Source organism: Hydractinia symbiolongicarpus, chromosome 15, assembly GCF_029227915.1.
Source record: "Hydractinia symbiolongicarpus strain clone_291-10 chromosome 15, HSymV2.1, whole genome shotgun sequence".
Lineage (NCBI taxonomy): Eukaryota > Metazoa > Cnidaria > Hydrozoa > Anthoathecata > Hydractiniidae > Hydractinia > Hydractinia symbiolongicarpus.
The window spans coordinates 3784363-3804163 of NC_079889.1; the positions used below are offsets into that span (position 1 = coordinate 3784363).

Here is a 19801-nt window from a genome sequence, read left to right on the forward strand (position 1 = left end):
TATCATATTTATTGTTCATTTGTGTTGAACAAGAATGTAATCTCCTCCACAATGTTTTTTGTTCTACCTCGCCTGGATGTGATATGTTTTTTTACATTTTTTTAGCCTCTAATGCAGACGCTTATCTTAACTATGGAAGAAATTAATGTTTCTGAAAAAAGTGTTTTGTAAATTCTTTTTTTTTTTCTATAATCTATAACAAAATCAGGTTGACCAACGTTCTTAATTTAAGGGTAAAATGCCAGTCTCAACGTTCTTATAAACTAGGTTCTAGCTTGTAAAACCGGTAGCCATTTTTATATAGTCTTCAGTGGTACTCTGGCCAGGAGAAAATAAGAAGACAATGATTAAGGAAAAATTTGTTTTTTTAGTAGAGCCGAGTACTGGAAATAACTTTTTTTTAAATACGAATAGAAATAGTATTTAGAAAGTTTTACTCTCCTGTGAAAAAAAAGTTGACTGCATATGAAAGAGCTTGCGAATCTCTCATTTTTTTGAAAAATTCCGATCGGTATTCAAGATTTTTGACTTAGGGGCTGCTCATATGGAGGCGGCCTGGCTTGGTTGACCGGGCTGGGTCGGTTGAGCGGGATCTCGCTCCTATTAAGAAACACATGAAAAAATAAAAATGTGTTCATACGATAACCGAGTCAGCCCGCCTTGCCGAGATCTCGCTTGTTTGTACCGAGATCTTGGTCAGGCGGGATCTCGCTGTTCTTAAGAAACGCATAGCGAAATAAAAATGTGTTCATATGACAGACGAGCCAGCCCTCCTGGGCGAGATGAAATTAACAATAGATTTAAAAAAAACCATCAATTATTTAAAGTTCGAAATACATTCTTTTGTCTTCATTGTTTATGAATCTTTTGTGAAATGTAAACAACTTTTCCATCTCGGCTGGCCCAGATGTAAAAAACTTTATATGAACACGAGATACAAATCACCCCGGCTAGCCGAGCTAGCCCGCCTCCATGTGAACATCCCCTTAGAAGTTTCGATAATTATGCTAATTAATGCATGACATCATACATTAGAAAAAAATGAGGTACTGTAAAGGGTTAGACGACTTTTCAAGCTATTTGATATGAAAAAACTTTTTTTTCGCAAGAGGTAAGCCAAAACTTCCCATCCAAGCAAACATGTGTTTTATACCTTATTTGGTAAGACAACCTAATTCACATGGCTTTCAATTTCGCCCACCCATCTATATAATATTATACAATAATAAAAACATCATAATGTAGGTAGAATTACGTCAAACGAAGCAAGTAGCTACCCTCAAATTAAGTTGGCTGAAAATTATGTAGCGCAAGAATATTATGAACGACGTCATACCAGCTGGTTCTTATTAGCCCAAAACACATTTTGTGTTTGAAATAGGAATGATTTATAAAGCTGTTTGTAACATAATGTATCGAAGAATGAAGTATTTTTTATATGAAAGATTAAGCGATATGCGATATTTAATAATTGAAAGGCTACTTATAAAATAATAAATTCTACTTTTAATAACAAACAGAAACCACGCTCTAGAATTATGTTTTTAATAATGTTTTAGCTCTACGGAGGAGCGCCAAATAAAAAAGCGCTTTGAATTTTAACAAAACAATTGATTGATCAACTCTAAATGCATATCTAGATATTGAAATCCATATGTTTTATACATGAAGAAAAGAGTTTTTAAACTAGCTGGCTGGTAAAAAAATATGAAAATTTGAGTAGAGAGTACAAGGATAGAAGACAAAATGAGAAAAAAAGCCACAAAGGTTTGTCTACATCTGTTTTAGCAAGATCATACTTTTTAATTCCATATAGTTAGTTGGAAAATAATTCGAGAAGTCATAGCTAAAACTTGAAACAACAGAAATATCAAAATAGCTGATATAATAACCTTCTCTAATATAAATGCAAATTTATTAACTTTAACTTATTTTACATTATCCAGCTTCAAATACTGTGTTAAACCTCTACATGGCTACGCCATCTATTTAAAAACTTCTGATAAAATACAACATATTTGAAATTCTCTCTGCATATACATACCTAACATTATATTTTTTTAATTCTACGATTCTACGACTTTAAGATAGGTTGCATTCGCAGCAAACAAGACAGTTGATGTCGCTCAATCTTTACCAATTGCTTCTATCTGCTAAGAAAGAGATAAAACTGCACTTAATATCTTTGAAGATTTAAGCATGTTTCTGACGAAACCCTTGATTTACTCTGTCAGATAATCAAATATAGCTTTCCTTATGTAAGAATATTTTCATTAACGTCAAACATTGCTCGCAAAACTTCTGTTGATCACCGACATTATGTTTTGTTTAAAATGGCTACCAAATTGCTAACTGATGTTAAATATGCACGTAGCTATTTTTAGCAATGTACGACATATGTACGACGGCCGAATATTCTCCTTGGTTGGTTCAGATAGCTAGTTTGATATGAAGAAGTAAACAACATGCAATAAAATGGACTCTCAGAAACATCCAAAAGGACAACATCAGGTGGTCAGCAATTTTTTTGTGTGTGCGCTCTAGAAACTACGATGTTACGCATCACTAAGATTATTGATTTATTGACAATTAAAAGTTATCTTTTCCTATTGTTTCACAATATTGTGTCTTGTTTATTTGATGTTTCGATCTCCCATGCGAAAGAAAACATTGCTTTCGTGAAAAAGGAAAACAAACAGACAAAAAGAATTTGTGGTTTAATCAAAAAACATCTACAACTGAATTGCATTTTGTGAAGCGCCGTCCTTTCACTCTAGAAACCAAATTACTGCTTATATCAATGGACGTATTGCAATGTAAAAAAAATTATTGCTGTTATCAACGAAAGAAAATTCATCAGGAAACTTCCAAACTAAGAAAGCCAGTCAGGTTGCCTTGCGTTCTCACTTCCATTAAACTTGCTGATGCAAGACATTGAGTTGTGCGCGAACATTTTTTTGTAACGTGCGCAGGTTACCTAAAGGATTATTCTGGAAACAATATAAATAACAGGTCTCCAAGGAAACATACAATAGTCAGTTAGCAAATCATCTATGCTCCTTAGAAAGGTTTTATCTTTAACTTCTGCTCATTAAGAAATCTGTCTTTCAGCAAGGAAAGCTTTAGTTATCATTCAACTGCAATGCGTGCGTTGATTGTGAGACGATATTTCATAAGAACTCTTTTCGAAAATGGCTGTCCCTTCACCTTTATTTTTTTATTTTTTGCAAATCTTGCTAGTTTTATTATATTTCTTATCCATGTTTAAAATATTTCAAAATTGTTTACAAAGTAGTACAGGAATTTGCTACTACTAACATGGCAAAAATCGGGGAAATAATTCTTATAATTGTTATCCCTGTTCACGATGCACAATGGTAGTCCGTTTTCCGATTATGTAATCATACGCAGGATGAACGGGTTATGGTGCGCAGTCTTTATTACTAAGTCCGCCATTTTAATACTTACCTTGGCGAATATAATACTAAGTCAGTTTTCACATCTAAATTTCTGATGCATTTTTACAACTAATATTTTTTTATAACTAAGTACTAATATAAAAACTATGTTTACGTTTTAAATGTAACTAAATTTTGACAATAATAAGTATATAAGAAAGTTTAACGTCGTATCCATGTTGCGTAATCAAGGTAAGCCTTGATTATCCACATAATTAAAAACACGCCACTTATTTTTATCAAAAAGGCGTCCCAAAGCCACCGTCAGTAAAAAACGGGTGTGAAGACTAAGAGGAATTGGAATGTCACGAATGAAAATGGAGGTGGTAAAAGACTATGGAGAAACAGACAGGCATTCCAAACACTGTCAAAGTATTCAGATATCTCAGATGCAAACCTAGACAATGGGTAAAGGAATTATTAGAAGAAAGCCCCGGAGGAGATAAAAAAAGGCTATGGGGGTGTTCTTCAAAATGGTTTTGTCATCCAACGACCGAGGTACCGACAATCAGTTCAATAGTATTATCAACGTTAAACAAAAAAGTGGGGCGCAAAAATATCTTACAACAAGATGTTCTGTATGCAGTGTTTTTGCATGAATTAATTTTAACTTGTGTTAACCTCTACCTACGTTTTGTGGCGTTAATAATCAATTTTGCATTATCCCTTGTTTCTATGGATATAATTATTATAATTTATGTTAGTATTTTCAAGCACTTCTGAGGATTTATTAAAACAAAAAAAAAATTTTAGAACTTTAGATTTTTTAAATTTTTAGATTTAGATTTTAAAAAGCCTTTATTTACTTTCTACTCACGAGTAGATTCTACTTTCCCCTAATTTTTGCTGACGTTAGCAATTAATCACGAAACTAAAAATGAAAAAAAGCTTTCGCTTTCCTTCGAATAGATAACAATCACTTCTGAAGTTTTTCATAAGTATTTCGCAACCTCGTTGGCCCGCCAATAACTTTTGCTTGGTTGACTTGAGTCGGCGTTACATTAATTTGATACATTAAGGCTCAGCCGACTGATTCGTAGTTGAAAAAAAATTGCAAAATAGCCTTTCCCAATTATAAACATCACGGAATTTTTAACATGACGTATCTGATTACTCAATTGAGGACATAAAAAAACATTCTTTAGAAAACTATTCGCTCCTGTAATTGTTGGCTTAATTAAAGCCTCATTATAACTGATTATTTATTGCCTCACCCGGTTTCTATACCAATGATTGAACTTATGGAATCATGGACTTTTTTTAAAATCATTGGAGTTAATGAAAAGCCGTTAAGCTTACAACAAAATGCTATTACCATGTCACTATACCTTCTCTCTAAATCTCCCAAACGAAGTTTCCCGTGTGCGTTATCACTTTCGTTATCTGTTTTGTCGTTTATAGAAACCAGGCTTGTAAACAATAGCTTGACTCAGCACCACACATTGCAAAATTTGAATGACGTGTTTTCTGTATAAGTCAACTGTAACAATTAAACGTAATTAATAGACAAGAAAGAAATATATTTGTTGATGTGTTGCTGTTGATTTCAGCTGGCTAAAAATTTTTTTTGATACGATCAGTTAGTTAAAACGAAATGGATATTATGATGATGGATAACATGGTTTGTTGATTTTTTGTTTTTTTTTTATTGTTTATTTGTTGTTGTTATTGTTGTTGTTGTTGTCGTAGCTGTTATCTTAAAATATGCAGCAGCATAATCTAGTTATATTTTCAAAGCTACCATAAGTTCACCATTAAATTATATTTTGAAATGCTCATGCAAAACTAACCACAACATCTGTCTCTTTGACGTGACTTGCTAATAAGCAACTTCTCCTCTGTTTGACCTTAACATTATCAAATTTTATAACAGAAGGTGTTAGATAATTATTTGCTTTACCAATGCAGAACTGAATTTACATACTAGATACTATCAGGGATACTTTCAGGGCACAACAGGTCCATCTTTACTTAAAGGCATTGTTTTTGTCAACTTCAACTGACATATAACACAACAACTGACAGACAGTGACAAAACACATTTTTAATGAATTTCAATGTCAAAAGGAAGCCGCGTCTCAATTCCCCTAGCTAGCTACATCAAAAAGCGGATATTAAATTCTGTGGTCATAATCGACAGAAAAACTTTTGTCGCATAACGTTGATAAATGATTGAATGCTAATTTTGTGGCTTGTGTTGTTAAGTGTGGAAGGAAAAACATTTCTTAATTGGTCGACAGCTTTTAAGAAACCGTTGTATTGGTTGTTTTTGCTAAGGTTTAAGCACTTCCATGAGAGGCTATTTTCGTGTGTGGCAAGATTTTAAAAATTCGCGGTTTAAAAATTTATACAGGTGGTTACGCTATTAGAATATTTAACGGAAAATACTTATTAGTTAGACCTTTCGCGTGTAGCTACCGTAAATTCTCAATTAAACGCCAACTCTCATATGCGCCCCTCTTGAATTAGTGCCTAGCTTTTTATTGCAATTTTTCACTCTCGAATATGCGCCCAGGGGCGATGTTTTGATTATATCACTAGAGTCAAAGGGAGCGCTTTTTCGAATATTTTGGAAATTAGAAAAATCGACCTGTTACTAAAATACAGCTTTTTTCTTAAAATCATCTACAGCGTGAAATTTCATGTCATAACCATGGTCAGAGACACTTAATTTATACCTGTTTTGATTTTACATTTTACGACCATTATAGTTTCCTAAAGGAGGCTTTACCATCACAAAGAAAAGAGATATTTTTTTAAGGGGTGCCCTTTCGCTAAATAAGCCCTCACTTAAAAGCTAAAAATTTAAATAAGCGCCCAGGTTGCTTAATCAAACATTTACGGTACTTCTGGCAATTTTTCCGAATGAAGTTTTGGATTAAGCATTGAGAGGATGAAGCCAACGGTAACCGAAATCCGAAAATCCGAAAATTTGAGTGTTATTAAAAGGAAAGTTTATTGGCTTGTTAGGTTTTCTATGAAAGTATATCTCTCTTGAAACAAATAACAATAAGAAATTCTAAATAGGCTACATACATACACAAACGACGAAAAAAATATTACAGGGGGGTTTATTGCAAATCTTTATTGTGGTCTTCTAGCAGTGATTTTATATGAAACGACATCATGGAAAAATTAAATTCGATTTTGTGGGTTTTGTGGTCATAACGGCTTCCTGCGATAATCACTTGTGGAATAAAGCGGGACAATTACAAAGACGTATAACAACCAGTCATATAAAGTGTACCCGACTGTTACATAATCATACTATGGAATGAATGGTTGCCAACCCTCCCATATCAACCCCATCATATCTACCCCACCTGCGCTTCTACTTTCCAATCCATTTCCAAAACAGTCCTGTTTGAAATCACAAAACTAAAAACAAAACAAAAATGCTGCTACGTGTACAATGGATATAATCTCTGTTGATAAAATAGTAACGTTAATTCCATGGCGAATTTTCAGCAAAAATAACGATACTGGAAAATAACGAACGATAGCTATCGGAAAATGTTGAGTTCAGCTTTTTTCTATTAGCTACCTAATACCGAAAAAAGAATTTAATATTTTCATTTTTTTGTCTTTTAAAACCAAATCAACGTATTTCGTTGCAGGATACGGAAATGTCGCATTTTTCGCGATATTGTTATGTGCTTTATATAAAAATATTCGTCATCATTATTTTTTATAATTTCTTTTGTTATATAATTATAAGTCATCACAATTCTTGTCTTTTTTTATCTTTCATAACAAAACCGCTCCCGCTTTGCCCAGTAATGTTTTGACTCATTTGTCTCTGCTGACTGGTTTCAAAGCTTTTATTTATAAAACTGGATAATTACAGAGATTTAAATTTTTTGAACATGTTAGAAACATGTAAGGCCTTGTCGATACCACGAAGCACTGAAATGTTCTTTTAAAATTTAAAGGTAAAAAACTAATTCTTTATAGAAAAGGCGTGAGTTTTATGTTATATCTCAATAAATTCAACCTTAAGTCATACATTACAATAAAAATGTCCATTTCCACGGGAACTCATATTTCCTCGTGAGAGAATATGCAAGATATTCAAGAATATTGATCGTAAATAAATAAATAAATAAATAAATAAATAAAAATTAATAATCAATTGTCACACAAGCACGGCATTTTTTTGTTTCTTGATTACAGGCGGCGATGGGATGATTTCCTTATCAATAACGAGACCTGTGGCTACTCCTCTTTATTTCTTTCTAAGCTAATTTTTGTGGCTTCTAATCCTTATAGATAAAGATTTGTCATGGCATATCTCTATGTCCATTCTTTTCTTAGAGTAGTTCTAGGGACCGCGGATCAAATCCTGCTCGCTACAAGGCAGTATGTAGTGTGATCCTACTTCATCATTGTAATAATTCATGGCCGTTAAGCCAAGTCCGTTTTTCGTATAAGCTAAAGTTAAAAGGGGTATATTAATGCCCTTATTACAATTAAATTTAAACTGTGTTAGTTTTAAACTTAGATTCCTTCTTCACCAAGTCTGTCTTTATTAACTCCTGCCAAGTCTTTCTCAGTGTAGCTACTTATAGACTTTGTCCTTACAAACTATAAAGTCTCTAAATTTTCTACCTCAATCAGTCAATATTTTGTTTTGCATGCATTTTAATATAGATTGATTGACGGTTGCCTGGTCTTCCTTCCAATTTCTGCTTAGCCATTATTTTTATATAGACCAGGGCTTATCTAGGACTTTAACATGATACCAAATATGGGCAACACAAAAGCTCCCGTTTGATACTCAAAAGAAATTAAACGAAATAAAAGAAATCTATTTTGTGTTTTGTAAGCTTAAAATAACCAGTAATTTATTTTAGTCGATGCAGTCTTGTGTGTAATCTTTTCTTTTATATCTTATGATGAATAATATTTCTCGATCGAGGCGTGATGGGAAACTTGAATTTAACGCTTTCTAATCAAAACATTGTGATTCTAAGAAAGTGAAATAAGAACTTGTGAGTTTCGGCGAAACGGCGAATTTGCATGCATTGTGTTTGTTTAGAATGGAGGGATTTTATTGTTATACTCCTATCTTATTTTTTAAACAAAGAGCTTAGTGCAAAAAAAGAGAATTTTTAATAATATTACCGCCTTAAAACAAGGAAAGTAAGTTCCCCTAATCTAAACTTATTTCGTTCACGTTCGTAGGTTGACCGTGTTGGCATCGAAGATATAAATATTGATAACTACTCAGATTACGATTCTGTGGACAGTAACGATATTGACGTTAAAGAAGCGATACGCTCATCCATCTCGCAAAAAACCAAACACAAAAGTTCTATCCCAAGTGTGAAATTATCGACATCTCCAAGAGACAGCGAATCGGATTTAGAGGCTGAGCTGGATTTACAGCCCAGGAAGTCAAAGAAACCAGTAAGTTCTTTGTTGTTAGGCTTTCCTAGATGCCTGCAGCGCAGCAGAACTGCAGACGTAAAGATAAGGTCGTATATTGACGAAGATAGAAGTTTTAGTGATGCAGTGAAACGAATTAATCTAAAGTTCTGAAAAACAAGAATCTCCTTCGGAATTTCAAATTTAATTGTTTTATAAAATAGCATTCGTTCCCTTTAGGGTGGCTGTGTTAGACTTTGTATTGACAATTCATTTCAGAAATATCATCTCATTTGTATTAATAAAGTCTGTACCTGTGTTTCCCATTGCTCTTTTAGAGGCCACCTTATCAATAAAAGGTTGGTTGCATCACATGATTTGCAATTACTTCATTTTTAAAAAATGTGCCCAGGCATGCCCAATTAACACATTTAAATAAGCTATTAGCTGGCATTAAGTTGAAGTCAAAAGAAACTACATTACCCATACTCCCCCCTTTTTCTTTATTTTAAATTATCTAAACCGAACCTACTCTTACAGCACTGACAAGAAATTATTTCCATTCTGTAGAAGGTTGAAGACGAAGAAACAGCTTCAATGAGAAGAGAGAGGAATCGATTAGCAGCTCAGAGATGTCGCCAAAGAAGGAGAGATAGAATTGACAAGCTAGAACTGGTGATAATATTTTTTAATTAATAGTCATATACTGCGTGTTCAAAAAGTTCATTTATTCTGGTCCTTATTTCACAATTATAAAAGCGAAATCAAGAAATATAAATTTTCATCGCCCTTATCGTACAGATCTTGACATAATAACCAAATATTTTACCATTATTTCTTACGTTTATTTAGATTTGCCAACGCCTTGAGAATGATGGTGATAAATTACAGGTGGAAATCTCAGATTTACGCAAAGAAATGGATAACCTGCAGAAAATACTGTCCAATCACAAATGTATGGCGAAACCTGTCAAAACTGAAATCTTCATGCCATCTCGCAAATAATCAATTTGATTCGTTAAAATCCTTGTTTTAAAGAATAATGAAATTTGGACGATAAGAAAGCATAAACTTCTGCCATGTGATCATACTGTGTTTACCAAAAAGCAGAAGAACGCAATAAGGATTGAGCTTCGCTTCACATTGAAAAACTTTAAGTATAAACATTTAAGGGCAAACGTGACATCCTGTTTGTCATCTCTTTGTGTAAGATACACGTTTAAAGTTGTAGCAATTTTGGGTGGAATTTGAGTTATTATCAACGACACCGCATATAGGCGAAGTTTCTTTTTAATCATTCTATACTTCCTTTTTTATAATCAATATGTTACCTAAAAGCAACATGGGGCTAAAATCTTTCCAAAAAAGAGAGCACGTTGTTAGCAACAAAATACAGAATTATAAACAACATTGAAAGTCAAAGTTTTGTGGGTTTTTTTAAGCAACAAGGTTTATCCAGCATGCATTGCACCTTTAGTTATAAGTAAATGGTTTGATAACCTTAAAAATCATTGTAGTTCCATTCCAGTTGTTTTTTAGGTTTTGCTTACTGCGTACTAAGAAATTATATGAGTTTTTAAAAGACATTGTACGATAGAATGAGTTTATTTATTTGGTTTATTTATTTGTTTATCACGATAGATGTAAATATTATAGTTGAAGAGCGGAATATTGCACACATGAAAATATTAGGGTAACTACAGTTGCCTAATTATTTATTTTTTACCTTCATAACCTATCAGATTTCCAATTTTCTCCTCATAAACATTGTCTTATAAGAACAGTCGGATAAAAGGAACCCTTTAAATGTTCTTAACTTTCTTATTTTAAAGCCTCAAAACGTTCTTAAATTTTTTCTTATTTATTTCTCTTATTTTAAAATTTTAAAGTTTAAAGGAGCCTTTTAGTACTTGTTGGTATTAAGCCTTAAATGTTCTTAACATGTTCCTTACCTTTACTTCTAAAGCCATATGTTCTTATATGGTTTGTTCTTGTGACAAAAAAATATTAGCCACTTTTCTTAAACTGCTTTTAAAGGTATAATAATAATAATAATAATAATAATAATAATAATAATAATAATAATAATAATAATAATAATAATAATAATAATAATAATAATAATAATAATAATAATAATAATAATAATAATAATAATAATAATAATAATAATAATAATAATAATAATAATAATAATAATAATAATAATAATAATAATAATAATAATAATAATAATAATAATAATAATAATAATAATAGCCAGACAAGCAATTTTCAGACATACACCGCATCGTTTTAATTTATCGGTGCATGAAAACATTATTTCCACGGCTTTCTTTTGCTCCTTTGATATCTAAGCAACAGAACATGTTAATAGACCGGCGAAGTCCCTGGGAACGAAGTTTTCATTCACCGGAAATAACAAAGTGCCCATTCATACGTAAATAATGCAAATTTAAATCTGTTGAATCAATCTGAAATTCAGCGGACATAATATTTCCAGATACTTCTTAGACTACACCAAGTTAGCAATCATACTAGATCCCTAACACCAAGTACATAGGAAGTATGCATTACTTCCTGACATGAAATGAATTGTTTTGCCTTCACATGAAAAAGTTTGATTTCGAAATTCTTACTGAACACCTTAACCTTAAAGAAAATTTGTTTATTGTGCATCTTATACGATCCACTATGTGGCTACAGACTGAACAGAAATTATCTCATTAAGTCTAACAGTCCGCATGACAATTGAAAGCAACGTGTGTGAGAGCTATTTGCAGGGGTGTTGAATAGGTTAAAAAATTCGTGACATTCCACTTTTTTCTTGCTACTGGAAGATGTGGAAAGCTTTATTTTCGTGAAAAGAACAAAAGTTTGATTTTTGTACATTTCATTGGAGTTGGTGTTACGAGTAACACTACGATGGAGAGCATGCCGAAGACAAGTGCGAAAGAAGAATTGTAAGTGGCATTATTATTGAAATAGATTATGTAACAGACGTGTCCTTAGCTTTTCACATTTTGTTAGAAAAATTTATTCTTTTTCATTATAACATTCAATACATGGAATCACAGTTCCGATATTTACTTGCGCACGCATCTAAGTGATTACGTAATGCCCGATGCGCGCGCAGAAATGGAGGTTAAAATGTAAACAAACTAAGAAAAAACATGGCACTATGATTGAGTGTATTGATCTAAAATATATTTTTTCATTAGTGTATAAAATATATAAATGGCAAATTAAGCAAATATGAAGTCAAATGTTAAAAAAAAAAAAAAAATAAAAACCATTTTTGAAACAAATCATATCATTTCTCCGAAACCTAACTCCCGCTGTTTGAGATTTTCAGATAAAAGAAAAACACCCTGGAGACGAGGTTGAGTCATTAAATTTTTTTTAACCTGAATTTTAGGGGTCATTACATTGCCACACAAAAAGGTATGACCCAAAATACTTTCCCCTATAATAAGATAAAAGTCATCATAATCTCATCACGATGAAATTCGATATTTCTCTTATAAAAATCATACTTTTTTAATTTGGGCTTGATGATTCTTAAAAAAATTGACATTTTGCAGTAACTGCTAGTATGCCTATACTTTACTATAAAAACTTTACTATAAAAAATAAAAAAGCGAAAAATAAATGAAAATACAATAACATTATTTAAGTATTTATTGGCTACGGTAAAATGGGACGACGTGGTAAAAGCAACGGATGCAAATGAAGCATATGATAGCTTTCTGAAAATTTTTTTGGAAAGTTATGATGCGGCATTTCCAGAAGAAATTAAGTTTATTAAGACCAAAACATTCTTTAATCCCTGGATGACTAGGGGCCTACAAAAATCTTCCCGAAGAAAACAAAAACTATATGAAAAGTATTTAAGAAAGAAAACCTACAGGAATGAAACACTGTATAAAAATTATAAAAACCTTTTTGAATTGATAAAAAAGCGTGCTAAGAATTTTTACTTCAATGAACAAATTAATAAATACAAACATAATGCAAGAAAAACATGGAATTATAATCAGGGAAGTGATTGGTAAAATAAAAATTAGAAGTAATAATTTTCCTTCAAAACTTGTAAACGACGAAAATGAAATTGAAGAACCATCTTTGATAGCTGAAGAATTTAACAATGTTTTCACTAAAGTGGGGCCGACCCTGGCGTCGAAAATAGGTCACAGTGCAAAATCCTTTAGATCGTATTTGTTATATCACGATAATGAAATAGAGAAAAAAGAGCTAAGTGAGGAGGAACTAGAAGCAGCATTTCATTCTTTGCAAATCAACAAAAGTCCTGGCTTTGATCAAATCAGCAGCAATGTCTTAAAGAACTGTTTCAATGAACTAAAATCTCCACTACTCCATATATTTAATTCATCTCTAATTAAAGGCATTGTTCCTAAAAAGTTAAAAATAGCTAGAGTTGTCCCAGTCTTTAAAGCAGGAGAAGTTTGTAAAGTATCTAACTACAGACCAATTTCAATACTCCCTTGCTTCTCGAAGATTTTGGAGAGAATCATGTACAACAGAGTTTATTCTTTCTTGAACAATAACGATATTTTGTATAATAAGCAATTTGGATTTCAAGCAGGTCATTCAACTGATCACGCAATCATTCAGTTAAGTCAGGAAATATTTCAAGCCTTTGATGAGAATAAATTTACAATTGGGGTCTTTATTGATCTCAGTAAGGCATTCGATACAGTCAACCATGAGATTCTATTAGAAAAACTAAAATACTATGGCATAAGAAATACATATCTCGCATGGTTCAATAACTACCTCTTCGAAAGAAAACAATATATTTCTTATGACGAAGGAAATACTAACTACAGGATTATAACATGTGGAGTACCTCAAGGGTCAATTTTAGGGCTTTTTTGAAATTTCTGATTGAAATTTCTGATGTCAAAAAAGCGAACAGAGGTCTAGGGAACAAGGTTGGTTTATAACCCATAATACAAAATGGTACACTTTTTTTTAAGAAATTTTTACATAAGGATGACTAAGGCTTAATTCCTAAAATTTTAAGAATGTTTAAAGAATAAGGACAAGGCTCAGTCATCTTAACCATAATATACATTTCATCAATTTTTATATCTGTTTTAAATAATTTTAAATAGTTTTCGAATAATTTTAAGAACCACTTTAAGAATTACCTAAAAATGCTTAAAATGTTGATTTTCCAAATGGATTTCTAAATATACAGCATTCCATGCCAGTTCTCACACTTAATTGCACAATACTGCATACTCTCTAAAATTTAGGAAATAAAGTCTTGGTAATTCTAATGCAGAAAAAGTTTGTTAATGCTGATCGCAGATTTCTTCGGATTATATAATCAAGAGAAACGGTCCTGCAGTTATGACACGCCCTGTAGACGTGATCTAAAAAAAACTCTTAACTTTCGCAATACCATCATCCTTATGATACCTAGCTACGTGGAAAATATAGAAAAACTTTTATCTTTGGAATTGAAATGAATATCGAAGATCAATAAGCGTATTCACACACATACGAACGAAATGGTTTTTAAGAAATATTTAATTTATATATTCAGAGTTTATATATTCATGCAAAAGAAATATAAAAAAGAATGGTGAAATCACCATCTGTGACAAAGACCTGGTTTCTATGCATTTGTGAAATAGAAAAATGTCAAAAACGTTCGTTCGTTCGTTCGTTCGTTCGTTGGTTCGTTCGTTCGTTCGTTCGTTGGTTCGTTGGTTCGTTCGTTCGTTCGTTCGTTCGTTCGTTCGTTCGTTCGTTCGTTCGTTCGTTCGTTCGTTCGTTCGTTCGTTCGTTCGTTCGTTCGTTCGTTCGTTCGTTCGTTCGTTCGTTCGTTCGTTCGTTCGTTCGTTCGTTCGTTCGTTCGTTCGTTCGTTCGTTCGTTCGTTCGTTCGTTCGTTCGTTCGTTCGTTCGTTCGTTCGTTCGTTCGTTCGTTCGTTCGTTCGTTCGTTCGTTCGTTCGTTCGTTCGTTCGTTCGTTCGTTCGTTCGTTCGTTCGTTCGTTCGTTCGTTCGTTCGTTCGTTCGTTCGTTCGTTCGTTCGTTCGTTCGTTCGTTCGTTCGTTCGTTCGTTCGTTCGTTCGTTCGTTCGTTCGTTCGTTCGTTCGTTCGTTCGTTCGTTCGTTCGTTCGTTCGTTCGTTCGTTCGTTCGTTCGTTCGTTCGTTCGTTCGTTCGTTCGTTCGTTCGTTCGTTCGTTCGTTCGTTCGTTCGTTCGTTCGTTCGTTCGTTCGTTCGTTCTCCGGCCATCAAAGTTCAAATTAAAAACAACGACCGTCGATCAGAAATTCACCCTACTTAACACTTTCTGATGCAACTATATAGCTTTGCACAAGAGTAATTTCTAGTAATTAAGTGGGTGACCATGTTGCCATGGTTATTCATTTACATGTAATACCTTAGAGATATTACTAGAAAGATTAACCACCGTATCAGCTTAAAGAAAATTTGGAACAATGGATATATATATATTTTATAATGCAACCTAACTAAGTTATATAATTAAATCATTTAAAATTATTGTTTTCCATGAATATGATTATAATAATTCTATGCTTTATAAACAACCTATGCTTCGATAAAAAACGTTTGTCAACTCTGTAGTGTATTGTGTGAATCAAACAGTTTGCAGTTGTTGCCTAAAATAAAAGAACCTTTTACAGGAACTTTATTAAGAAAAAGAGGTATTCGATTTTTAAATGGTTGCTAAAAAGGCAAGTAGCTCCTGCGAGAAGAACGTTCAAGCGATAAGCATAGCATTCATATTATCAACGTGTATAAGCGTGCCGTATTGGATCATCAGCACTTATTCGTCTTCCGAAAAGTATTACTTGCAATTCAAGAATGTCTATATTAACATACCATCGGAAACACCGGAAAATAAGGCTGGAGTTATGATCCATATAGATAACAGCGTTACTACGTCAAAAGGTTATATCGCTAAACTTAACGACGACGTTCTATCAAGTTTCTGCTCCAAAAATTATTCTGGCAAAAAAGGAGGAAAAGTTTTATCCTACACCTTGTATGGTGGCTGGGCAAAGAATCCGCACTGGATTGGTATGATGCATAAAATAGCTGAAGAAGCCAGAAATTCCACTATCTATCGAGACTGGACCCTTAGATTGTACCACAATGGTGATATACCAAAGATAAGACGAAAGCAACTGGAAGAAAGAAATAAAAACCTGCAGTTATGTGATGTAAACTACATACCACATTATGGTAACTTAAGCCATTTGAGCAGCATGGAATGGAGATTACTATCTTTTGGGGATAAAACCCTAGATATGGCATGCTCCCGTGATATTGATAGCCCGTTGTGGCAAAGAGAATTTGATGCCATTGCACAGTGGATTAAAAGCGGCAAGGCATTCCATTGTTTTCGCGATCACCCGCAACACGGAGGATGGAGAGTGTTAGGAGGAATGTTTTGCTTCCGAATTTCCAAAGACAAAATCCTTTCGAATCAGTTTTTTAGGGCGATATGGGATAATTTTAATATCAAGAATGGTACTCGTGAACCTAGAAAGGAGTCCGACCAGCATCTAATACGGAAGTACGTTTGGCCAGTCGTCAAAAATGATGCAATGGAACACGATTCGTACAGCTGTGATAGATACCCAGGTTCGATACCGTACCCTAGCAGACGATTAACGAATACTAGTGGATTTATGGGTTGCAAGCGACCCTGTGTTAGAGAATTGCCTCCTTGTCCCCGTAAATGTCGGCCAAAGAATCACCAGGATTGGACATATTGTTAGATTTCATTTTTTTTCCCGATATTGTGACATTTTTTAATAGTTAGGAAAAATGGCCTGAGTACTAATGCTTTGCCAACAACGGCCAATTTTTCCAAATATTATGTCCACGGTTGTAAGCTCTAAGGAAAAAAAAATCCGTAAACACTGTCTAAATTGTGGAACTAGCGAATGATACAACGAGCTACTTAAATGTTCTTGCTTATTTTTTTATAATTAACTGTATCAAATAAAATCATGTTGTTTTTTATATGCCGTCAAGCAGAGTTAGCTGTAAGTAATCTATGTGATAAAATACGCGTTTTGAGTAAGATCAATTTCTGGATGATAAAAACAATAAAACGTTCAATCTCTGGAGAACAATGATATCAAATCAATGTTACATTATCGTACTGGATCTTTCAAAACAAGTAAAAACAAGAAAAAATAAATAATAAATAAAAATTAAATAAAATAAAAATTAGCCTGGATGTTTTCGAAATTGCGTCTCATCAAAAGCGACACTTGATACTGCTGCATTGCGAAACCCTATTTTGCAATGAATCCGCACAAAAGCTCGCAAAGCTTATTAAGCCGTAGAAACCACGCCAAGTTGGACACGTGAAGCTAAAAATATCACATTACCAGAACCTACCCCATTCGATTGAGTCAAAATTAAGTTTCATCAAATGAGCTATCTATAACGTAACTCAATACCTTCATTAAAAATTCAACAAGTGGTATTTTCATAATTTTACGTTTTAAATGACTGATTTACATTGAACTATAAGCTTCCGAATAACTTCACAGATTTTCATTTTCTGTGTGTATTCAATGAAAGAAGAGTAAAATTTTATGAAGTAAAATCTACGGGTGGTGATCTGTGAGAATATATTTTTGAATTGATCTGATTTCAATTGGTGATGATTTTGACAGTTCATGGACAAACTTTCACTGCTTTTATTGTGTTTTATTTACATACATAGGAAAGTATTGGTAGAATAATTTGAATTTGTTGGAGATGCGAAACTGTCCAATAGAGAAAGATGCTCTCAGCTAAGTATTTATTAACAATTGCCTAAATTCTCCTTTTTTCAACTTAAAATCACTTTTTGCGTTTACGTCAATGTCTTTTTGACAAGACTTGTGTATTCTTTATTGAACGACGCAAATTATAGCAACAAAAAATCTAAAAGGAAGAAGAAGAATGATAGCTAATAGTTAATTCCTGGTGGTGAAATTAGCTTTCACTTCACTATAATTCCCAGGGACTTTTTTAACTACAATTTTTTTCAAAATAATATAATACAGAAATACAACATTGAGAAAATTATTTATAAAAAGAGAGTAAGTTTACACAACAAAAGTTAATCTTCGGTTAGGTAAAGTACATCTTGGATATTTGGGGTGCAAAAAATAATTTCACACGATCAAAATGGTTTAGTAACTGATAAGACTGAGTATTATCTATAAGTTGTTTGCTTATATCAGAATTTGTGTACCATAATTTGTGGATATTCACATAGCGTGTTTGGTAGAGAAATGAATTTTTATTTCTGAAAATTTCATATTAAAATTGAAAAAAATTGTAGCTAAGCAATGTAATGTAATATCAACGCCACTTTTTTTCACCAGCGATTCCAAATAACACATGGAACAAGGGTAATATATCTCCTGGTGTTATGAGCCATTTCATAGTAAATCAAAGATCATTCGCCATTATAGCATGCTTGGTTGAAGCTGCCATAGTTTAGTATCTGGCATGGAAGTTGAGACGAGTCAACTTTTAAACGTTTGTAGACGGATAACTTTTTTGAATAGAATTTTTTATCTTTATTATTCTATCTTTATTGTAATGGAAGTTAAACATATTCAGTATTGAAGTTTGAACGGTACATTCATGAACACATTAAAAAACACACACTCAACTTAACAAACTTAAAACATAAAATTTTAGCTAAGGCTTAACGTTCCTTGGGTTTCTGTATTTTACCAGATCAATTGTTGCTTACTTTTCGCTTGTTGATTACGTTATTGCAAAGATCGAAATGTGTGTTTGTTTGCTCAGTTAGGTTGGTGTGCTCATGGCAATCAACCTTTAGACTTTCATGTAGGACTTTTATAATATTTAAAGTATTTGCAGTGTCTTTGTAATTCTTGTCTTTGTTTATTTTTTTATATTTACTCACTCCAGGCTGCCTGTTGCATAGCAATTGCTTATAAAATGTTTTTTGCGTTGTGTGTCATGTGTTTTTTTATATTAATTATGTAAGTTGGTGAATCCAGTTGGTGAGTCTTCTATTATAATATTTGTGCGTACGGTTGATCTTAAGAATCTTATAAAGAAATAACAGAACTCTGATAAATAGTCAAATATTAATTTTCAATCTTCTTACTTCGTGTTACAGTTTTTTTCAAGATAAAGAACAAGCCAAATTGATATTGCAGTTCAAAACAGAAGGTAACGAAAATATGGACGGATTCTGTAGCTTACTTACAATTGATAGAGCTGTTCTAAAAGGATGAAAAGAAAAAAGGAAAGATGAAGAACTGACTAAAATTATGACCCACAGGACCGTCGACATAGTAATAAAAGTGAAGGGAACTTGTATTAGACACGAAGAAGGACTCGCCATGGTTTGGTCAGACAAAGTGGAAAAAATTTTTAATAAATCCTTCTTGCAGAATGCCATAAAGGAAACTTTCCTACCTTTGGATCATATTAAAACATACATAAACTATTAACGTTAAATTATAAAGATTATTGCCGTGATACCTGATTTCTGAAAAACGTTATTAGGTAAAAGAGTGATGGGATGGGGGGTATGCTCCTTGCTACCCACCTCTTCAGTGTTGACGGTCCTGACTAATGTCTTTCATTTACATGGTAAAACTTTTATGTTACAACTCCGAACTATGAAGAGCAAACAAGCTATTCGCTTCCTTGTGGCTAAAAAAGAAAATTTTCTTTCTCCCACGTAAACCATTGATGTTTTGGAACAAGATTTTTGAAACTAGCATTTTTTGGATATAGAATATTCCTACAGTAGTTAAAATTGAATGTTATATTGAAAAATTCCAACAAAGCTAGATAAATGTTGCTGAAGTTCCTTGAAAATTTCTTCTAATTGACCAAAAAAGTAATTTCCTTTCTTAGTCAGGAGATTTCAACCAGTACAATGTTTTCATGAAAGTGCATAATTTAACACAAGTCCG

At 32.9% G+C, this 19801-nt stretch overlaps 1 protein-coding gene across 2 annotated transcripts; it reads left to right on the forward strand.

The window, feature by feature from the left end:
• The first annotated feature begins 1608 nt into the window (after window positions 1-1608).
• Window positions 1609-10527, forward strand: LOC130628730 (basic leucine zipper transcriptional factor ATF-like). Of its 2 annotated transcripts, none has more exons than XM_057441719.1 (4): window positions 1609-1767; window positions 8643-8867; window positions 9396-9500; window positions 9678-10527. In XM_057441719.1, exons 1-4 carry the CDS (start codon window positions 1747-1749, stop codon window positions 9828-9830), a joined length of 504 nt encoding a protein of 167 aa, XP_057297702.1. In that variant the 5' UTR covers window positions 1609-1746; the 3' UTR covers window positions 9831-10527. The 2 variants fall into 2 exon arrangements, with proteins under 2 accessions (XP_057297702.1, XP_057297700.1); XM_057441717.1 differs by lacking the exon at window positions 1609-1767 and adding an exon at window positions 4949-5079.
• The last annotated feature ends 9274 nt before the right edge of the window (window positions 10528-19801 follow it).